Source organism: Eptesicus fuscus, chromosome 3 (assembly GCF_027574615.1).
Source record: "Eptesicus fuscus isolate TK198812 chromosome 3, DD_ASM_mEF_20220401, whole genome shotgun sequence".
Taxonomy (NCBI): Eukaryota; Metazoa; Chordata; class Mammalia; order Chiroptera; family Vespertilionidae; genus Eptesicus; species Eptesicus fuscus.
The window spans coordinates 106,105,250-106,123,510 of record NC_072475.1 but is presented as its reverse complement, the minus strand read 5'-3'; the positions used below and the strand labels follow the sequence as shown (position 1 = coordinate 106,123,510).

At 42.5% G+C, this 18,261-nt stretch overlaps 1 protein-coding gene across 2 annotated transcripts; it reads right to left on the bottom strand.

Annotated features, from left to right (window-relative positions):
- Positions 1 to 921: 921 nt before the first annotated feature.
- On the bottom strand, positions 922 to 17,374 carry COMMD2 (COMM domain containing 2). 2 transcript variants are annotated; one of them, XM_054714107.1, is made up of 6 exons: positions 17,193 to 17,374; positions 16,884 to 16,961; positions 15,889 to 15,971; positions 15,030 to 15,203; positions 6,994 to 7,204; positions 922 to 1,050 (listed from the first exon to the last, which is right to left on the bottom strand). In XM_054714107.1, exons 1-5 carry the CDS (start codon positions 17,257 to 17,259, stop codon positions 7,007 to 7,009), a joined length of 600 nt encoding a protein of 199 aa, XP_054570082.1. In that variant the 5' UTR covers positions 17,260 to 17,374; the 3' UTR covers positions 922 to 1,050; positions 6,994 to 7,006. The 2 variants fall into 2 exon arrangements, with proteins under 2 accessions (XP_054570082.1, XP_008159071.1); XM_008160849.3 differs by lacking the exon at positions 922 to 1,050 and having other exon boundaries at positions 6,605 to 7,204; positions 17,193 to 17,373.
- Between the last annotated feature and the right edge of the window lie 887 nt (positions 17,375 to 18,261).

The following is an 18,261-nucleotide window of genomic DNA, read 5'->3' as shown; positions in this document are numbered from 1 at the left end:
TTGCCTGCAGCCATTCTTTGTTCTTAGTCTATGAACTGTGCAACAGTCTCAGCTGCAAACCAAGCAATTTTATGATGTTGCAGCACTTAAACTGACTAGAGCTTTTTAAGAACTTCTTATTTATTTGGAATAAAAGCACGGTTTGCAGATCATGCCAGAAAATCATATCCTAACCATCTGTATTTGCCCCAATGAAACTCAAAGACTTCCCTGGATTTTCTTTTCCTCATTCTCTGAATTTTAATCTGTGTGTTTTTAGTCTTTGAGTTAACTGAGAAGCCTTTTCATTCTGTGAACTAAGCACATTCCTTCAAAACCACAGGCATCCACTTCTCATTGGATTTATGACAATCACAACATTGGCATGCAGGTAAAAAAAGAACTCAATTTGCTTTTCCCATCACACCTCTGATTACCTCAGGGAACCCCACTTCAATGGGAAGGGAGGAAGGATAATTTCTGGCATTGTAACCATGTCCAGGTATTCCACAATATTATGTAGTGATCTCCCCTTTCCTCTGCACATTTCTACAGCTCTAGCCAATAAATCATGTTTTTGACTTCCAGAAGAAGGTGGAGTTTCAAGGAAAAGAGGTTCCAGTAGATAGCAGCACAGAACATCCCTCTTTCAAAATAGCTCCCTTAGGAGACTCCTTTCTGCAGCCTAATGAGTTTATGGATTAAACTATTTTCAAGGATGAATAGGCTGAAAAGCATGGGAGCATTCTAAATTGAGAATAGGACTTTACCCTTTGTTCGACACACAACATGGATCACTCTAAGCACTTAATAAATATTTAAAAAAACTGAGTCAGTACCATTATCTAAAAGAGCTAGAAAAGGCTTTATATTTGCTGTGTTTTTCTGATCAACACAATGCCATACATAAACTGGTGAATTATAGTTCAATATAAGAGAGTAAAGAGTAAGAAAAATAAGAATAAAAGAGGTGAAAGACTTGGTGGTTTGTGAGAAAGGGCAAAAATCTTTTTTCTCTGTTGCCTCTATTTAGCTGGTTGTTGGCAGACTGTTTTGCAAGAAAAGATACAACTACAAGAGAAGAAAATGAAAATTAAAATCTTTGCAATTAAAAAGCATCAATTTAGCCCTGGCCGGTTTGGCTCAGTGGATAGAGCGTCGGCCTGCGGACTCAGGGGTCCTGGGTTTGATTCCGGTCAAGAGAATGTACCTTGTTTGCGGGCACATCCCCAGTAGGGGGTGTGCAGGAGGCAGCTGATTGAGGTTTTTCTCTCATTGATGTTTCTAACTCTCTCTCCCTCTCCCTTCCTCTCTGTAAAAAATCAATAAAATATATATATTTTTAAAAAGCATCAATTTATAACCCATGGACACAGACAATAGGGCGGTGAAGGCCTGGGGTGGGGGAGAGGGGCTGGCTGGAGGGGGCCAATGGGGGGGAAAAAGGGGGACATATGTAATACTTTCAACAATAGTTATTTAAAAAAATAACAAAACCTGAAAATAAAATGCATCAATTTAGCCTGGCCAGCAATGTGGCTCAGCAGTTGAGCTTTGACCGATGAACTAGCAGGTCGAGGTTTGATTCCTGGACAGGGCAGGGCACATGGTCAGGGCAGAGCACATGTAGGGTTGTGGGCTCAATCCCCAGTGTGGGGCATACAAGAGGCAGCCAATCAATGATTCTCTTTCATCATTGAAGTTTCTATCTCTCTTTCCCTCTCTGAAATCAATAAAAATATATTTTAAAAAATAAATTAAAAGCATCAATTTGGGCTCAAGCACAGTGAAAGAGCATGGCCTCCAACTCTGATGGCCACATAATTAGTAATATTCCTAATGATAACAGACAATCTCTCTCTATATAAAAGCCCAAAATGCAAAGTGTCCCCTTGGGAGTTCAACTAATTGGGAGTTTGATTGCTTGCTATGATGTGCGCTGACCACCAGGAGGCAGCATGGAACGAAGGAAGGCAAGGGACCCTACACGTGCACGAATTTTGTGCACTGAGCCTCTAGTTTACAACGTAATTATTTTTAAGAACTCATATAAAGTTGCTTGTGTTTAAAACAGCAACAACCTGAGCATAAGCCACATTCAGAATACATTAATGCACATTTTTGTATTTCTCAAGCTCCTTTTCAGATTAAGCCCATTAAGGAAATAGAACTTATACTTCTTTTATACTTCCCCACCTTTTTTATACTTCCCCACTATGGACTCATCTCTATCAAGCATAATTAATCATTTGAGTTCCTGGGCAGAGCAGTGGAGTTATATAACCAAAAAACAAAGAGCCATTACTATTCAGTGATCATATATGTACTTTATTGAAATAAAGTACGTCATTGTTTTTTCAACTCCGTAGTATACTGTTTTGCAAATATAGGACATAATGGGATAATTCTGCTTTTATAATTAAAACGTCATTTTCAAAGTTTGTAAAGCTCACTGAACTAACCACATTAATGACAGAGTTGGGCTTGTTTTTAAAAATAAGTTTTCAATTTTGAACAGTCACAATGGTTTAAAAAGTGAATATATTTAAATTAGAGGCAAGTGTTTTATGATACCCTTTTCACCAAAATATTTTCTACTGTTTGTGACATAAAAAGAGAGAATAACCTAGGATTATGGAAACTGTGAAAGGTAAACTAAGGAGGGACTTAATCAAATATATATTTTAAAAATAAGCACAGAGGCGAGTTACATAAATTATAGCAGGAATACTTTAATATAGCAGCTGGCAGAACTTCCTAACCATAAGGGCTGTAAAAACTACAAATGTGTTGCCTTTGGAGATTAAAAACAACAGAGATAATTCTTTGGTTAGATGTAATATTACCTGAAAAAAAGAGTTGGCTTAGATAATATCTCGAGCTTCCCCTGCTTTTTTTACTAGTAGGGAGAGAAAAAGATAGAAAAAAGGGACTCCTGACCAAGTTTCTGTGTAAAACCCTCACCCTGACCACCTGAGTCCTTTGGGGATGACTACTTTTGAATAGTTGAATTTTCTGGAGAACTATGTGTATATCATTCCAAGAATTAGAATTTGGATGAAATATTATTTAAAAATGTACTTAAATTCCTTGATCTTTTTTTTCTCCTTACTTCAAATTTCAAAGTTGTTTTTTGTTAATCCTTACCCAAGGATATTTTTCCATTGATTTTTAGAGAGAGTAGAAGAGAGGTGGAGAGACACAGAGAGAGAACATTGATTTGAGAGAGGCACATTAGTTGGTTGTGTCCCACACACTATGGGCACCAGGGATCGAGATACGTGCCGTTGACCAAAATTGAACCTAGGACCCTTCAGTCCGCAGGCCAACTGAGCCAAACTGGCTAGGGCTCAAAGTTGTTTTTTTAATATTATGAGTTACAAACTCGTTCTAGAAGTTAAGGAGGAAAATAAATGTCCATAATCCTACTATCCAGAAACTATTAGATAACATTTTCTATTTCTTGAATTATGTCTCAGTGAATATGATACATAATTCAATGCCATAAAATAATGAGATCTCAGACTATATGAGTATTTTCTAAAGCCTGGTACTATGATAAACATTCTATATACATGGTCTCACTTAAGCCAATAAAGAAGGTATTATTATTCCTATTTTAGAGATGAAGAAAACAAGACTCGGGGAATTTATCAAGGACCCATAAGCCACAGAGCCTAAATTCAAACTCTTTTATCCAGCTCCAAAGGCTGACCTGTTAACTTTTTTTTTTCATAGCATTATAGCCTAAAAGGTCACATAATGTTATGAATTTTAAGGGCCCCCATATATGCATCCTTGACATACACGCTTAATGATTTTCAAACTTTCCTTACCGTCAAGTTCTTATTTTTCAGTTTTCAGAGAAGATCTATTTTCTTCTTACCACTTCCCCATCACCTTTCCAGTCTGTTGCTTTAGATTTGTATAAGTGTGAACATATCAATAACAAGCTAACTGAAATCTTGTGAAACAAAGGAGACTTCCAGTGGGTAAAGTATATACAGACTGTGTGACACATATTTATTTCCTTCTCACAGCTTTGTCTGGGTTTAATGAAGGATATGACACTTAAGTCTAAACAAGCATCAGCCAATCCTGAAAAATCAGCACAATAATAATCCAAAATCTCTATATATAAAACCCTAATATGCAAATAGACCGAACAGCGGAACAACTGAACAACCGGTCGCTATGACGTGTGCTGACCATGAGGGGGCGCACGTGGAAACATGGCAGGTGTTGGCAGCAGGCGGCAGAGCACGGAACATGGCAAGTGTCAGCTGCAGTGGGATGGTGGAGCAGGTGAGCAGGGGCCAGACCAAGGCGGGGCCATTGCTGTCATTGGGGCGAGCCTCTGGTGGTTACTGAAAATTCTTTGCTCCCACGTGCTGCGGACTCGCCCAGTGCTCGCACCTGCTGCCAGCACCGGAGTCACCGCTCACATCTGCTGCCAGCACCCGGCACCAGTCCCGATCGCTTGGCGCCGTCAGCAGGTGCAAGTGGTGGATGCCAACCCTGATCGCCCCTGAAGGCTTCTCCACCTTCCCCTGCTTCTGAGGGGCGATGGAGGCAGCAGCCCCTGCTTACACCTGCTGCTGGCGCTGGCCCCAATTGCTCTGCACCATCAGTGGGTATGAGCAGGACCAGTGCCATCAGCGCATGGGAGCCGCAGCGGCGAGAGCGGGGCTGCCAGCAGAGGGGCCGGAGGCCACGGAAGGGGCCGGGGGCCGGGCGGGAGCGCAGAGGATGGGCTGAAACCCACCCCTATTACCTACCGCAGCCCGCGGCCCACGTTCCTTTCAAGATGCATGAATTCGTGCATTAGGCCCTAGTGTTTTAATAAGAATTTAGTTATAGATGAAAAGGCACATTACTCAGAGTCAGAAAGCTTGATCACAGAGGAGAGTAGAACAGTGACTGCATCTGCAGAAAATATGTTCATATATAAGCTACCAAAAAAACCCCCAAATCAAATGGCATAAAACCAACAAGGCAGAGTTGCCTATAGGGTATGGACTGTTTAAACAAGAAAGGGAAGAGGCTCCCTAGATGGCCTATACTAAAAAGTGAGCCCAGGTTCAAAAAGATGTTAGGAGACTGCTCTCAACTCACTCTGGACCCAAAAGGTAAAGAAGGCAGAACATCAGAAAGAATAATGGAAAATAGAGAGAGGAGGCCAGGAAAGTTTGATACAAATGAAAGAGTAGCACATGCTTTCTTGTTTAGATTGGCGTGAAGAACAGTGGATATGAGGTGGAAGAAAGGTTGCCCTGAAGGGACACAGGGCTATTATTTCAATCTTGGCTGGGGTCAGTCCTGCTTATCTTCCACCAAATATGGACAAAGAAGCTGCCTCACAGAGCTTTTTTTTTAATCGCAGAGCTATTTATATCATCTAAACTTGGCAGATATGTTGCTCTAAAACCCGATGACATATGCTATTTCATGTAGTTTTCCTTTGTGAGATAAATATGAAATCTTCATTACTCATGTTATCATTATAATTAAAAATTATTTTATTATGGTTTGCTAGTATCTGATCTAGTTATTTCATAACTGCAGAAATATACCTCTGGGAAAGGGCTAGCCCACATGCCTGCAAGGGCTGATGGGTGGCAATTTCTACTGTGCTTTTCTTTCAATGGCCTGTTTCCTCATAGGCTCTCTCATGAGAGAAAGAAACATGATGTCACTCTGACCTAAAAATCTCTCATTCTCAGGAGGCAGTGTTGGCAGAGCCTAGAGTGCAGCTTAAAGTCTCATGGTTCTTAGGCCTTCCTGGGTTGTTCCATGGGGATGACACTCTCAGAATAAGGCCCTGGACAAATATTTAAGACTCAATCCCACTTCCATGTGATTTTTCTCTGTAAGTCTTCTTTTTTCCTTAATTCTCCCTGTGTCCCTGTACTCTAACAAGTTGACCTGACACACCAGCATCTGAGTTTTGCAGGCCACACAGCTTCTGGTTACCTACTAAAAAATGAAACAAAATAAAAATCCAGTTTGTAAGGAAGAAAGCCTGGAATGTAGTAAACATGGTCTTCCTTTGCCTTCTTTATACTTTATTTAAACAAAAATATAAAAAGTGACTGTAACTTTTAGCCAGATAATTAAGAATCAATTATATTACTCCTGCACGCATTGTGTTTTTTTTGTTTTGTTTTTTAATTTCTTTATTGATTAAGGTGTCACATATTTGTCCTCATCCCCCCATTCCCAACCCACACCCCACCCCATGGATGCCCCCACTCCCCTGTTGTCCTTAACCATTGGTTAGGCTCGTATGGATGCACACAAGTCCTTTGGTTGATCTCTCCCCCCTGCACGCATTGTTTATAAATGTAAATGACAGCATGTCTCTTAGATACTTTGGGTACTCAGGAAAAAGTAGTCCTTGATAAAATATAATATATGATTGCACAGATTTGATTATTAAATACTTAAACTAATTAGCCACGACAACTCAAACTTAAGCAATATGCAAAGAAAAATGCATGAACTGCCTAAGCTATAGAGTATTTAAAAAAATCCATATTTATTTCCAATTATTCTGTGACTATTAACATCCATGAGTTGCTTTTAAAGTTCAAAAACACTGAACTGTCTAGAAACATTCTGAATAGTAATAGTAATACTGCTAATTTTATTTTCAAATTTTGGTCAATAAGGAGGAAAGTAATGAAGTTAAGTAGTCAAACGAAGTACTAAGAAAAGTATAATCATTCATATATACAGATAATATGAACAGTATAGATTCACTTTCAGCTGATTCAATCCTATTTACACATTTCAAATATAAAATACATCATAATTTGTCAAGAAGCTGACCACATTTAGCACCAGGAAAGAAACTTTATGTTAGCTTTTGAACATGACTTCATATCTTGTCATAGGAAAAAAACTTTCATAGAATCTGTATGTAGTTATCACTATCAATTAACTAAAAAAATAGTTTTTTAAAACTAACTGCTGCACATCATTAATTCACAAGCAATTAAAAAGGAAATAAACCTTAAAACCGGGACTACTTGATACTGCGCACGACTCTCCTACAGTGGCTTGTTTTCATCTCCTCCAATGCTTGTTCCAGTTGCTGAACCAAGTGCAACAGGGTAGCTGGGTCTGTCTGCAGAACTTTGGTGTTGTGATCTCCATTCTGATTAAGGTGTAGCTTTATAGTCACCGATGGTTTTATCTGTTGCCTGAGGCTTCTGCTTGAAAGCTTGATTTTAAATGGAATAAGAGCATAATATCTATTTAATAATCAAGCTGAATACATTACATTTATAATTACTTACATCATGTACAAAAATAAAACTTCAGATAAAGTATAGACTTCAAAATAAAAAGTAAACTTTAAAACTTTTTTGGGGCAAAAAAAAGAAAGAAATCAGAACATACATGCAACCTTACAGTGTGGAAAAATTTCTTAAACATGATATAAAAGGCACAAACCATAAAGAAAAAAATGACAAATTTAACTATTTTAAAATTATTAAATTTTCTTCAAAGGATACATAAAGATGGTGGAAAAACAAGCAACAAACTGAGAGTATTTTGTAACACATACAAGCAAAAAAAAATTAGTATCCAGAATGCATGAATAACTGCTCTGATTTATAAGGAACAAACATAAAACCAAGAGAACATACAGAAGACTGAAATAAGCACTTGACAAAAGAATAACACTAACAGATAAATAGGAAAGTATGCTCAACTTTATTAGAATCAAGAAAATGGCCAATAAAACCATAGTGAATCATGCATGTTTCACTAGCATGATTAAAAAGCTTTCCATATGGAGCACTGCAGGTGATGGGAATGGAAAATCTCATCCACTGTAAGCGAGTAAAAAATTATAAACAAAAATTAACTGAAAATTCAGGCTACCTCCAGGATGCTGGGAGGGGTTCTGATTACGGGAGGGAGATTCAAAGGTACTGGTTTTGTTCTAGTTCTTCAGCTTGGCAATTGGGTACTTGTTTTATTATTTTTCTTAAAACTGAGTATCTATAATCTTTCATTTGTATGATCTATTCCAAAATTTAAAAAATAAGCACTATTGTCCTGGTCAGGTGGCTTGGTAGGTTGGCACATTATCCCATATATCAAAAGGTTGCAGGTTTGATTCCTGATCAGGGCACATAACTAGGTTTTGGGTTCAATCCTGGTCAGGGTATGTATGGGAGGCAACCAATCAATGTTTCTCTCTCTCTCTTTTTTTTTTTTTTTTTAATATATTTTATTGATTTTTTTACAGAGAGGAAGAGAGAGGGATAGAGAGTTAGAAACATCGATGAGAGAGAAACATCGATCAGCTGCCTCTTGCACACCCCCTACTGGGGATGTGCCCGCAACCAAGGTACATGCCCTTGACCGGAATCGAACCTGGGACCCTTGAGTCCGCAGACCGACGCTCTATCCACTGAGCCAAGCCGGTTTCAGCAATGTTTCTCTCTTACATCAATGTTTCCCTCTTTCTCCCTTCCTCTCTCTCTAAAATCAATAAAAACATATCCTCAGGTGAGGATTAAAAATAAAAGTACTAGTGATATATTATTAAAAGATAAAAAAACTACTAGAAACAATAACCAACTTGGAAATTATGGCATTTAACCCAATACCAGAATGTGTTCTCTACAGACGATTTTCCATTAAAAGGAATCAGGACCTCCTTGAATAGCTGATTCGATAGAAGTCTGGGACAGGAATTGTACAAGATGAACCTGAAACATCTTGTTATACAAGAAAGCAAGATTGTTATCTAAAACTACTGGAGTAATGTCAAAAGGACAAGAAGCCAAACTGAAGAGATTTCCAAGTGAGTGACAAATCTAAACCTAAGATTTCAGGATTAACTTAATACCACAACAGAACATTCTGACTAATAACTTCTTCCAATTAATTCTGGATCATTTGTACATCAAAAAACCCCCAAGAATACTGATCCAATGCTGAAATTTAATGTCTCAAAATAATTTGGAAACAATAAATTAATTCCTTTGGGTGAGTTAGTCTCCCAACATAAAATAGGTATTTGTAAGGCAAATTATCTCTTAAAGGTCATTTCTCTAGTACAGAAGAATAAATATGATTACTGGAAATACTACTTATTCATTCAGTTATGCATTATTTATACTTCTTTTCCCTCTCTATCTGCACTGACAGATAGGGACCAAATGTATCTAGGTGTAATTAAGCCAGGAATTTTTTATTGAAAGACTTAAGGTCACTCAATCTATCCTCCCACTTTTAGATAACATGACATCTATTTTTAAAAAAATATATTTTTATTGATTTCAGAGACAAAAGGTGAGGGAGAGAGAGACAGAAACATCAATGATGAGAGAGAATCATTGATTGGCTGCCTCCTGCAAGCCCCCTATCGGGGACTAAGCCCACAAATTGGGCATGTGTCCTTGACCAGAATCACACCTGGGACCCCAGTCCTCAGGCCGACGCTCTATCCACTGAGTCAAACTGGTCAGGGCAACATGATATGTATATGTACTTATAAGATACATATCTGTGCCATTTTTAAAATTTTCTAGATAAAGATTGCATAATACTAGACACTCAGTGCACGAAATTCGTGCATGGGGGGTGGGGCCCTCAGCCTGGCCTGCACCCTCTCCAATCTGGGACCCCTTGGGGGATGTCCAACCACCAGTTTACGGTTCGGACCTAAACCAGCAGTTGGACATCCCTCTCACAATCTGGGACTGCTGGCTCCTAACCGCTCCCCTGCCGGCCCGATTGCCCCCAACTGCCCTCCCCTGCTGGCCCGATGACTCCAATTGCCCTCCCCTGCCAGCCCAATCATTCCCAACTGCCCTCCCCTGCCGGCCCAATGACCCCCACTGCCCTCCCCTGCCAGCCCGATGGCCAACTGCCCTCCCCTGCCGGCCCGATGTCCCCCACTGCCCTCCCCTGCCAGCCCGATAACCCCCACTGCCCTCCCCTGCTGGCCCGATGGCCCCCAACTGCCCTCCACTGCCAGCCTGATGGCCCCCAACTGCCCTCCCCTGCTGGTCTGATGGCCCCCAACTGCCCTCCCCTGCTGGCCCAATGGCTCCAAACTGACCTCCCCTGCTGGCCTGATGGCCCCCAACTACCCTCCACTGCCGGCCCAATGGCCCCAACTGACCTCCCCTGCCGGCCTGATGGCCCCCAACTGCCCTCCCCTGCCAGTCTGATGGCCAACTGCCCTCCACTGCCGGCCTGATGGCCCCCAACTGCCCTCCTCTGCAGGTCTGATCACCCCAACTGCCCTCCCCTGCAGGCCCAGTTGCCCCCAACTGCCCTCCCCTGCAGGCCCAGTTGCCCTCAACTGCCCTCCCCTGCAGGCCTGGTCGCCCTCAACTGCCCTCCTCCGCAGGCCTGGTAGCCCTCAACTGCCCTCCCCTGCCGGCCCGATCACCCCTAACTGCCCTCCCCTGCTGGCTATCTGGTGCCGGCCATCTTGTGACGACATTGCATGAGGGCATGACGCCACCTAGGCTTTTATTATATAGGATACCTAACAAACACCTAGTAAGGTAAAATTACACCTAATTCTTTCTCAGAAAGAAACTGAATGACACTCAGTAGTACTACCACAGGATAAAGAACAGTATCTATTCCACAAAGTTCTTGATATGAACTTATTTTTAATGGGGATGAAATTCTGCCTTCTCCCTGTAAAAATAACAATAGCAACTTTAAATACATTAGCGCTAAGGTAACATCCTCTTCCACCAATGCCAGATGCATTCAGTTTACTGAAGGTATTAATAAAGGTATTAATTATGTTTGTAATTTATGAAGTACAGGAAGTGTTGTTTTTTTTTTAGAAACTCAACTATGATTAATTTATTTCCCATAAGCAACTGCACAATAATTAGATGGTTCACTACCAATCTCTATTAGACAAATCAGTTACTCAAAAATGAAAGGTTCTGTATTGTTACTAGTTCCCTAGCCTTTTTGCTGGTTTTCATTTGAGAAGTCTTCCTCCCATAGCAGAAAAATCCACTCCAGTTAAAATCACTTGTAATAATTTCAACTAATGTGCACACAGAATCAATTAGTTTTCTGAGTAGCATTTTTAGCACTTAAATGCATTTCACCCACAGAATTAATTAGTTCTCTGAGTAGTTATTTTAGCACTTAAATTCATTTCACCATGAGGCAGTATTCATTCAGTACCCCCTCAACTTTAAACTGTATTAATTCTTGCAGTAACCCAGCTATTCAAACTAATTTCACTGAATAAATGAGCTCTCTTGAGTTTAATTTTAGAAAATTTAGTTGCTTATCCTCCTAATTTCTAAAATGTCTTTATCATGAAAAACTCAAAATCTATAAAGCAAAAAAAAAAAAAAAAAATTTCTAAGGGCTACTGGACCCCAGGATTCAGAAGATATCCCCACACAAGAGAGGTAAAAATGTATAAGATAAATTACCTCTGAGCCTCATGAACATGACCATCCCTACTTCTCCTCCACCTGGTTATTATGAAAGGACCTAAACATAAAGGCTTCACCAATGATCTCCTCCTCCCCAAGAGCTCTGCAGGACTTGCTGCTTAACCTGTACCTTGTCCTTTGCTGTATCCACAGCCCATGATAGGTATACAAGAAATATTTGATAAATCATTTTTTTAAGAAGGTGCTTACCACCACTAGCCACCCTCCCAACTGTTTTTATATTTAGCAGTGAATTCCTGTTATATGCCAGGCACTATGCTGGGGACACAATTATTAACAAGACACAGTACCTGCCCTCATGGATTCTATAATCTGGTTTATGCCATATCCTGTGTTAATATCTATTCAAATACTCATCAAACTAAATTATAATTGCTAAACTCCTCTAGCAGAATTTCTATAACCTATTTGGACCACCTATTCAAGTCAGGAAGAATCCAATATAACAGTGGTTTACAAACTTTTTTGCATATTAGAATTACCTGGATAAATGGAGAGCTTTTAAAAAAATTCCTAAACCCTGGCCATTACGGTTCAGTTGGTTAAGCATCATCCCATGCACTGAAAGATCACCAGTTTGATTCTGATTCTCCATTAGGGCACATGCTCAGGTTTCAGGTTACATCCCCAGTCAGGGTGTGTGTGGGAGCAACGAATTAACGTTTCTCTCTCACGTTGATGTTTCTCTCTCTTTCTCTCCCTTTCCCTTCATCTCTCTCTAAAGTCAATAAAAACATTAAAAAAAAAAACTACGGATGCCCTGGCCAAACCCCTTACCAATAAGTCAGAATCTCTAGGGGAGTGGGGTGCGGAATGGAGCACAGAATTTTTTAAAGCTCCCAGGTCATTCCAATATGCAGTTCAGTTTGGCTAGGCTAGTGTGCTAAAAACCACATATTCCAGCAGTCACCAACCAGTGGTCCACGGAGGTCCGAAAGGTTGGCGACCGCTGACATATTCAACATGCTCATTCCCATGTGCATGTGGGCCTTTACAGCTTACACTGTTTCCTCTGTCAAGAATATTTATCCTGGTTTTTTTTTTTTTTTCTATTCATTTATCCTTCTGAGATCTCACCCCCTTTTGTTGAAACTTTTCTGGATCATTCCTGTATACATTAACTGAAATACCTGAACTATAGCTTTTTTTGAAATACTCATGTGTATCTTGATTTACACAATTCTATTCTTTTCCCTCCTCCAAAACCATCTATCTATATATATAAAACCCTAATATGCAAATAGACTGAATGGCAGACAACCGAACAACCGGTCGCTATGATGTGCACTGACCACCAGGGGACGCGCGCGGATGATGGCGGGTGTTGGCAGCAGGAGGCAGAGCGTGGGACATGGTGGGCATTGGCCATGGCGGGATGGTGGAGCAGGTGAGTGGGGGCACCAGACCAAGGTGGGGCACTGGTCACTGTCATCGGGGCAAGCCTCTGGTGGTTACTGAAAATTCTTTGCTCCCACACACTGCGGTCTGCCGGGCACTTGCACCTGCTGCCAGTGCCTGGCGCCAGCCCCAATCACCCCTGGCGCTAGCCCCAATCACCCCTGAGGGCTTCTCCACCTCCCCCTGTTCCTGAGGGGTGATCGGGGCAGCAGCCACCACTCACCCAGAGCTAGTTTTGGCCTGATCCTCGCAGGCCAGGCTGAGGGACGCCAACGGTGCACGAATCTGAGCACTGGGCCTCTAGTATTTCATAACTATCTTTAATTACTAGTTTTTTGAGAACATCTAATATTTTTGAGAACATCTAATATTCCGTGCCATCAGCAGGTATGAGTGGGGCCGGTGCCATCAGACAGGGGACTGGGGGTCACAACGGGAGGGGCCAGGCCGGGGTGTGGAGGATGGGCCAAGACCCGCTCCTGAGCCCACCACAGCCTTGAGGCCCACAGTTCCTTTTAAGGTTCACGAATTCGTGCACTGAGCCCCTAGTACTATATAATAAAAGCCTAATATGCTAAGTGTCCGACCGTTTGACCAGTCACTATGATGCGCACTGACCACCAGGGGGAAGACGCTCCAATCGGTTTGTTAGCTTGCTGCTGGGGTCTGGCCAATCGGGACTGGGAGAGACGGGCCGGACATGCCCTGGAGCCCTCCCGCGGTCCCTCCCCAGCTGGCTGGCCCCAATCAGCCCCAATAGGGACTGGGCAACACGGGCTGTACACACCCTGGAGCCCTCTCGCGGCCCCGCCCCAGTCCCGATCGTGCACCAGTGGGGTCCCTCGCAATTCAGGACCCCTTGGGGGATGTTGGAGAGCTAGTTTTGGCCTGATCCTCGCAGGCCAGGCTGAGGGACCCCAACGGTGCACGAATCTGAGCACTGGGCCTCTAGTATTTCATAACTATCTTTAATTACTAGTTTTTTGAGAACATCTAATATTCCTAAATGAAAATATCTTTTCCAGCTGAGAAAGCATCTTACACTTTTGTTTCCCAAAGCATTTAGCAAAGCAAATGGATGACAATCAATAAACATGTCTTAATCTGTCACTGCTTAAGGGTTACATGCAATAGTCTGAAAACTCCCTTTTGGTTATCTATATGGCTTTAAAAACAACTGAATCTCACAAATATAATATGTCCAGAAGCCAGAGCCAGGCACAAAAGAACACTGCTGAATCATTCCATATACAAAAAGTTAAAGAGCAGCAAAAGTAATCTATGTACTAGAAATCAGGAAAAGAGAAAAGGGGAAGTAGTTGGCAGGAGGTGAGGAAGGCACTTCTGGGATGCTGGTTATGGGTAAGTGTTGGTTTCATGGGTGTTTTCACCATGAGATAACTCACTGAACTGTACATTCACTGACCTGTGCACTTTTCTATATGTGTATTTATTTAAACAAAAAAGTTTAAAAAAAATCTAAGCATCACTAAAGAAAATCTGCATAATCATCTCCTTTTCCAAAATAACCTATTTCTTACAAACTTTGCAAATTAAACTGATTTGACACATTAAAAATATAAGAAACCGGTTTGGCTCAGTGGATAGAGCGTCAGCCTGCGGACTGAAGGGTCCCAGGTTCGATTCGGTCAAGGGCATGTACATTGGTTGTGGGCACATCCCCCGTGGGGGGTGTGCAGGAGGCAGCTGGTCGATGTTTCTCTCTCATCGACGTTTCTGGCTCTCTATCCCTCTCCCTTCCTCTCTGTAAAAAATCAATAAAATATATATTAATAAAAAAAATAAGAAAATGAACTATTTGTGAAATGGCCTGAAAAATGAACATTAAAAAACTAAAGTTTCAGGCCTTAACCACACTATTGTCTGTGTCCATGGGTTATGCATATATGCATATAAGTTCTTTGGTTAAAAGGCCTTGGGAGGGGGTTGGGATCGGGAGAGGGGGTCAATGGGGGGGGGGGGGGGAGGAAACAAGGGTACACCTGTAATATTTTCAACAATAAAGATATATTTTAGAAAATGTTACCTAACAGACAAACAAATAAAACCTCTCAAGTTTCAAACCAGAGTTTGGTTAAGTTGGTAAAGAATAGGCCTAAAGACATAAACCTAAAATTAATCTTGTATCTAATTCAGATTAATAATAATAAAAAGCCATACCTGTACATCTAGTCGCCATTCAAGGCTGTGGTAACTGGGGAGGTCTGGTGCCAGTTCACTCAGAATAGTTCTGATCTCCTTTCTGTTATCCAGATAAAGCTGAAGCAACAATTTGTTCAATTCTTCTGAGAATCCCAGAACAAAAACAGAGTCTTGGAAATCCAGTTCAGAAATCTAAAGTGATTGAATTTAACAGAACATCAAAATTGATCTTTGTCTAGAAAATGCTAAAACAGTTGATATAAACAAAAGAATATGAAATCCCCGAATTCTTTTGGTAAATTCCCAAATTCTGTCTGGTAAAAGAAACAACACTCCTTAGTTAAAGGCAACCCTTCTCACTATTTTAAAATCTGAGTTTCCGAGACATAAAAGTACTTAATGAAAGTATATAGAATTATTAAAATGCCCTGTTTTCTCTCCTGTTCTTCATCATGCCAGATGCTGCTAATATGCAAAAAAGTAAATCATTATATTCTCCCTTCTCTTAGGATACATACTACGGTATATGGTTCAGTAACTAGAGGCCCGATGCACGAAATTCATGCAAGAGGTCTTCTCCCCCACACCCCCCCCTCCCCCCAGCAGGCAGGCACCAGGAGGGGACTTCCCTTGCAGCCCCGGCTTTGTCTGGAAGTTCCGGTTTAATTAGCATATTATGCTCTTATTATTATAGGTGGAGGTATTCATGAAAGCAGACTGTTAGTCATATTGTTTAGGCCTGCCTTCATCAAATAAAAAATAAGCCATGAATAACATTACTGAAATAAGCAGGTATTTGCCAGCACTATGATGTAGAGGAGTATGCATGACCTTCTTAAGGTTTGGGAAATGCAAGACAGTCCACAGAAGCCCTTACCATGAGCTTTGAGCTTTCAGTGAGCAGGTATATTAATCCTTCCACGCCATGCTGGACAGTGTCACTACTCACATTGAGTTTTCCTGAGAAAAAAGGAAAAATGAGCAAATAAATTATTGTGTGTTTTTTATCCTTTTATTCAAACTCTTATTTAAGACTAAATATTGCCCATTATTCCTTTTTTTTCCCCCCAAACACTGCAATTAAAAATAATGAGTTGGGCCGAAACTGGTTTGGCTCAGTGGATAGAGCGTCGGCCTGCGGACTCAAGGGTCCCAGGTTAGATTCCTGTCAAGGGCATGTACCTTGGTTGAGGGCACATCCCCAGTAGGGGGTGTGCAGGAGGCAGCTGATCCATGTTTCTCTCTCATCGATGTTTCTAACTCTCTATCCCTCTCTCTTCCTCTCTGTAAAAACTCAATAAAATATATTTAAAAATAATAATAATAATGAGTTGGTAACAGCGTCCGCGCCTTCTCGGCTCCCAGCCCAATGCCTTCAGCAGTGCCCGCGGTAACCTTCTTCACCAACGCCGACCCCCGAGATCAGCCTGGCGCGGCCCCTCCGGTGCGCTGCCCCTCAGGCCTGCGGCAGGGGACGCCACAGGGACCGACCATCTGAGAACCCGGCCCTCGTGCAGCGGGAAAGGCAATGCCTCACCAAGAGAAGATGTGTGAACAAGGAATAATAACCAAACATTTGCGTGGTCGGCTCACCGGGCGAGCCCGCACACTTCGGTGAGCGCAAGCCTCACAGCATGTCCCGCAGACGGTAGGGTGTCTATTTCACACGCGAGGAGGCTGACTAACAGAAGCTCTAAAAACCTCCGCTTCTTCGGAACCGGCAGGACCCGCGCCCGCACTGAAGGCGCCCCCCCCCCCCCCGGTTTTACTCTACCACAAGGGCACCAGACCCTCGGAGTCGCCATGGCCCCTTTCTCAGGGCTACAGACAACGGCCAGCACAGCCGGCAGGGCCGCGCCCCTTTGCTCTTACTGGCGGCGCCCTCGTAGATCTTGGGGTTCGCGCCTCGCCTCAGGAACTCCACCGCAATGCGCCCAAACTCGGCGACCACTGCAACGAAAGCCAGGAGACCGTGAGCACCGGGCGCTCCCGCGGCTCCCCTCCCGGACCACACAACGCCACCCCCCGCCGCGCCCCGCGGCTCCCCTCCCGGACCACACAACGCCACCCGCCGCCGCGCCCCGCGGCTCCCCTCCCGGACCACACAACGCCACCCCCCGCCGCGCCCCGCGGCTCCCCTCCCGGACCACACAACGCCACCCGCGCCGCCGCGCCCCGGACCCGAGCTGTCCACGCGCGGCAGAAAGGCCAGGTGCTCCTTGTGCTCCTCGGACAGGTCCAGCAGCATCTTCGCCGGGCCGCCACCTTCCCTTCAGCGCAGACCCCGCCCTCGCCACTTCCGGTCCCGCGTCCGATCGCGAAGGAGGTCCGACGCCTCCGCGGCCCGAGCTTTGGGTTCTGGGCTGCGTCGGTCCCCTGCTCCGGAGAGCCCTGTGGTGCGTCCTGCGGCGCGGGGGTGGGCGGACTCTTCTGATCGCAAATATCAAATACGTAGCAGGCGGGGGGCAAGCCGCTAGGCTCTGTGGGAGACAAAAAGGTGTTTAAATCCGAACGCCCCCCCCCCCCCCGCAGAGCTTACATTTCTATCAATAGCTAACAGTTATTAAGCACTGCGTCAGGAACTGTTCTTACCATTATTGTTCCCGTTAAAGGTAGGGAAACTGAGACTTCTTCCTTTACATTTTTTTATTACAAATATACATTTCTTTTACAAATTAAGAAGGTACAGATTAGCAAAACTATACACAGGTTTTTTTAAAAAGACAAGTTTGAATCATATTATACTTACATTTATAATGGTGTGTTGTTGTTTTTTTCCACTTAAAGCATACCATGAAATACTTATTTACAATTAACTGGTCTTCTACAAAAATCATTAAAAAAATTTTTTTTATTTTATTTCAGAGAGGAAAAGAGAGGGAGAGATAGAAACATCAATGATGAGAGAAAATTATTGATCGGCTGTCTCCTGCACACGCCACACTGGGATAGAGCCTGCAACCTGGGCGTGTGCCCTGATGGGGAATCCAACCATGATCTTCTGGTTTATAGGTCGATGCTCAACCACTGAGCCATGCCCACTGGGATACAAAATCACTTTGAATGTTAGCATGTTACTCCATTCTATGAACATTTTATAATTATATTTTCAATAATGGTTAGATATTTAGCTTCCTCTTGCTACCCCCTTCTCTTCATTAATAGCTTTTAGAACCAATAAAGCAGCTTTCTGATGTTTTCTATTAGTTTTTTAATTTACTGAAGCTTCAAAGGGTAGCAGTAGCAAACA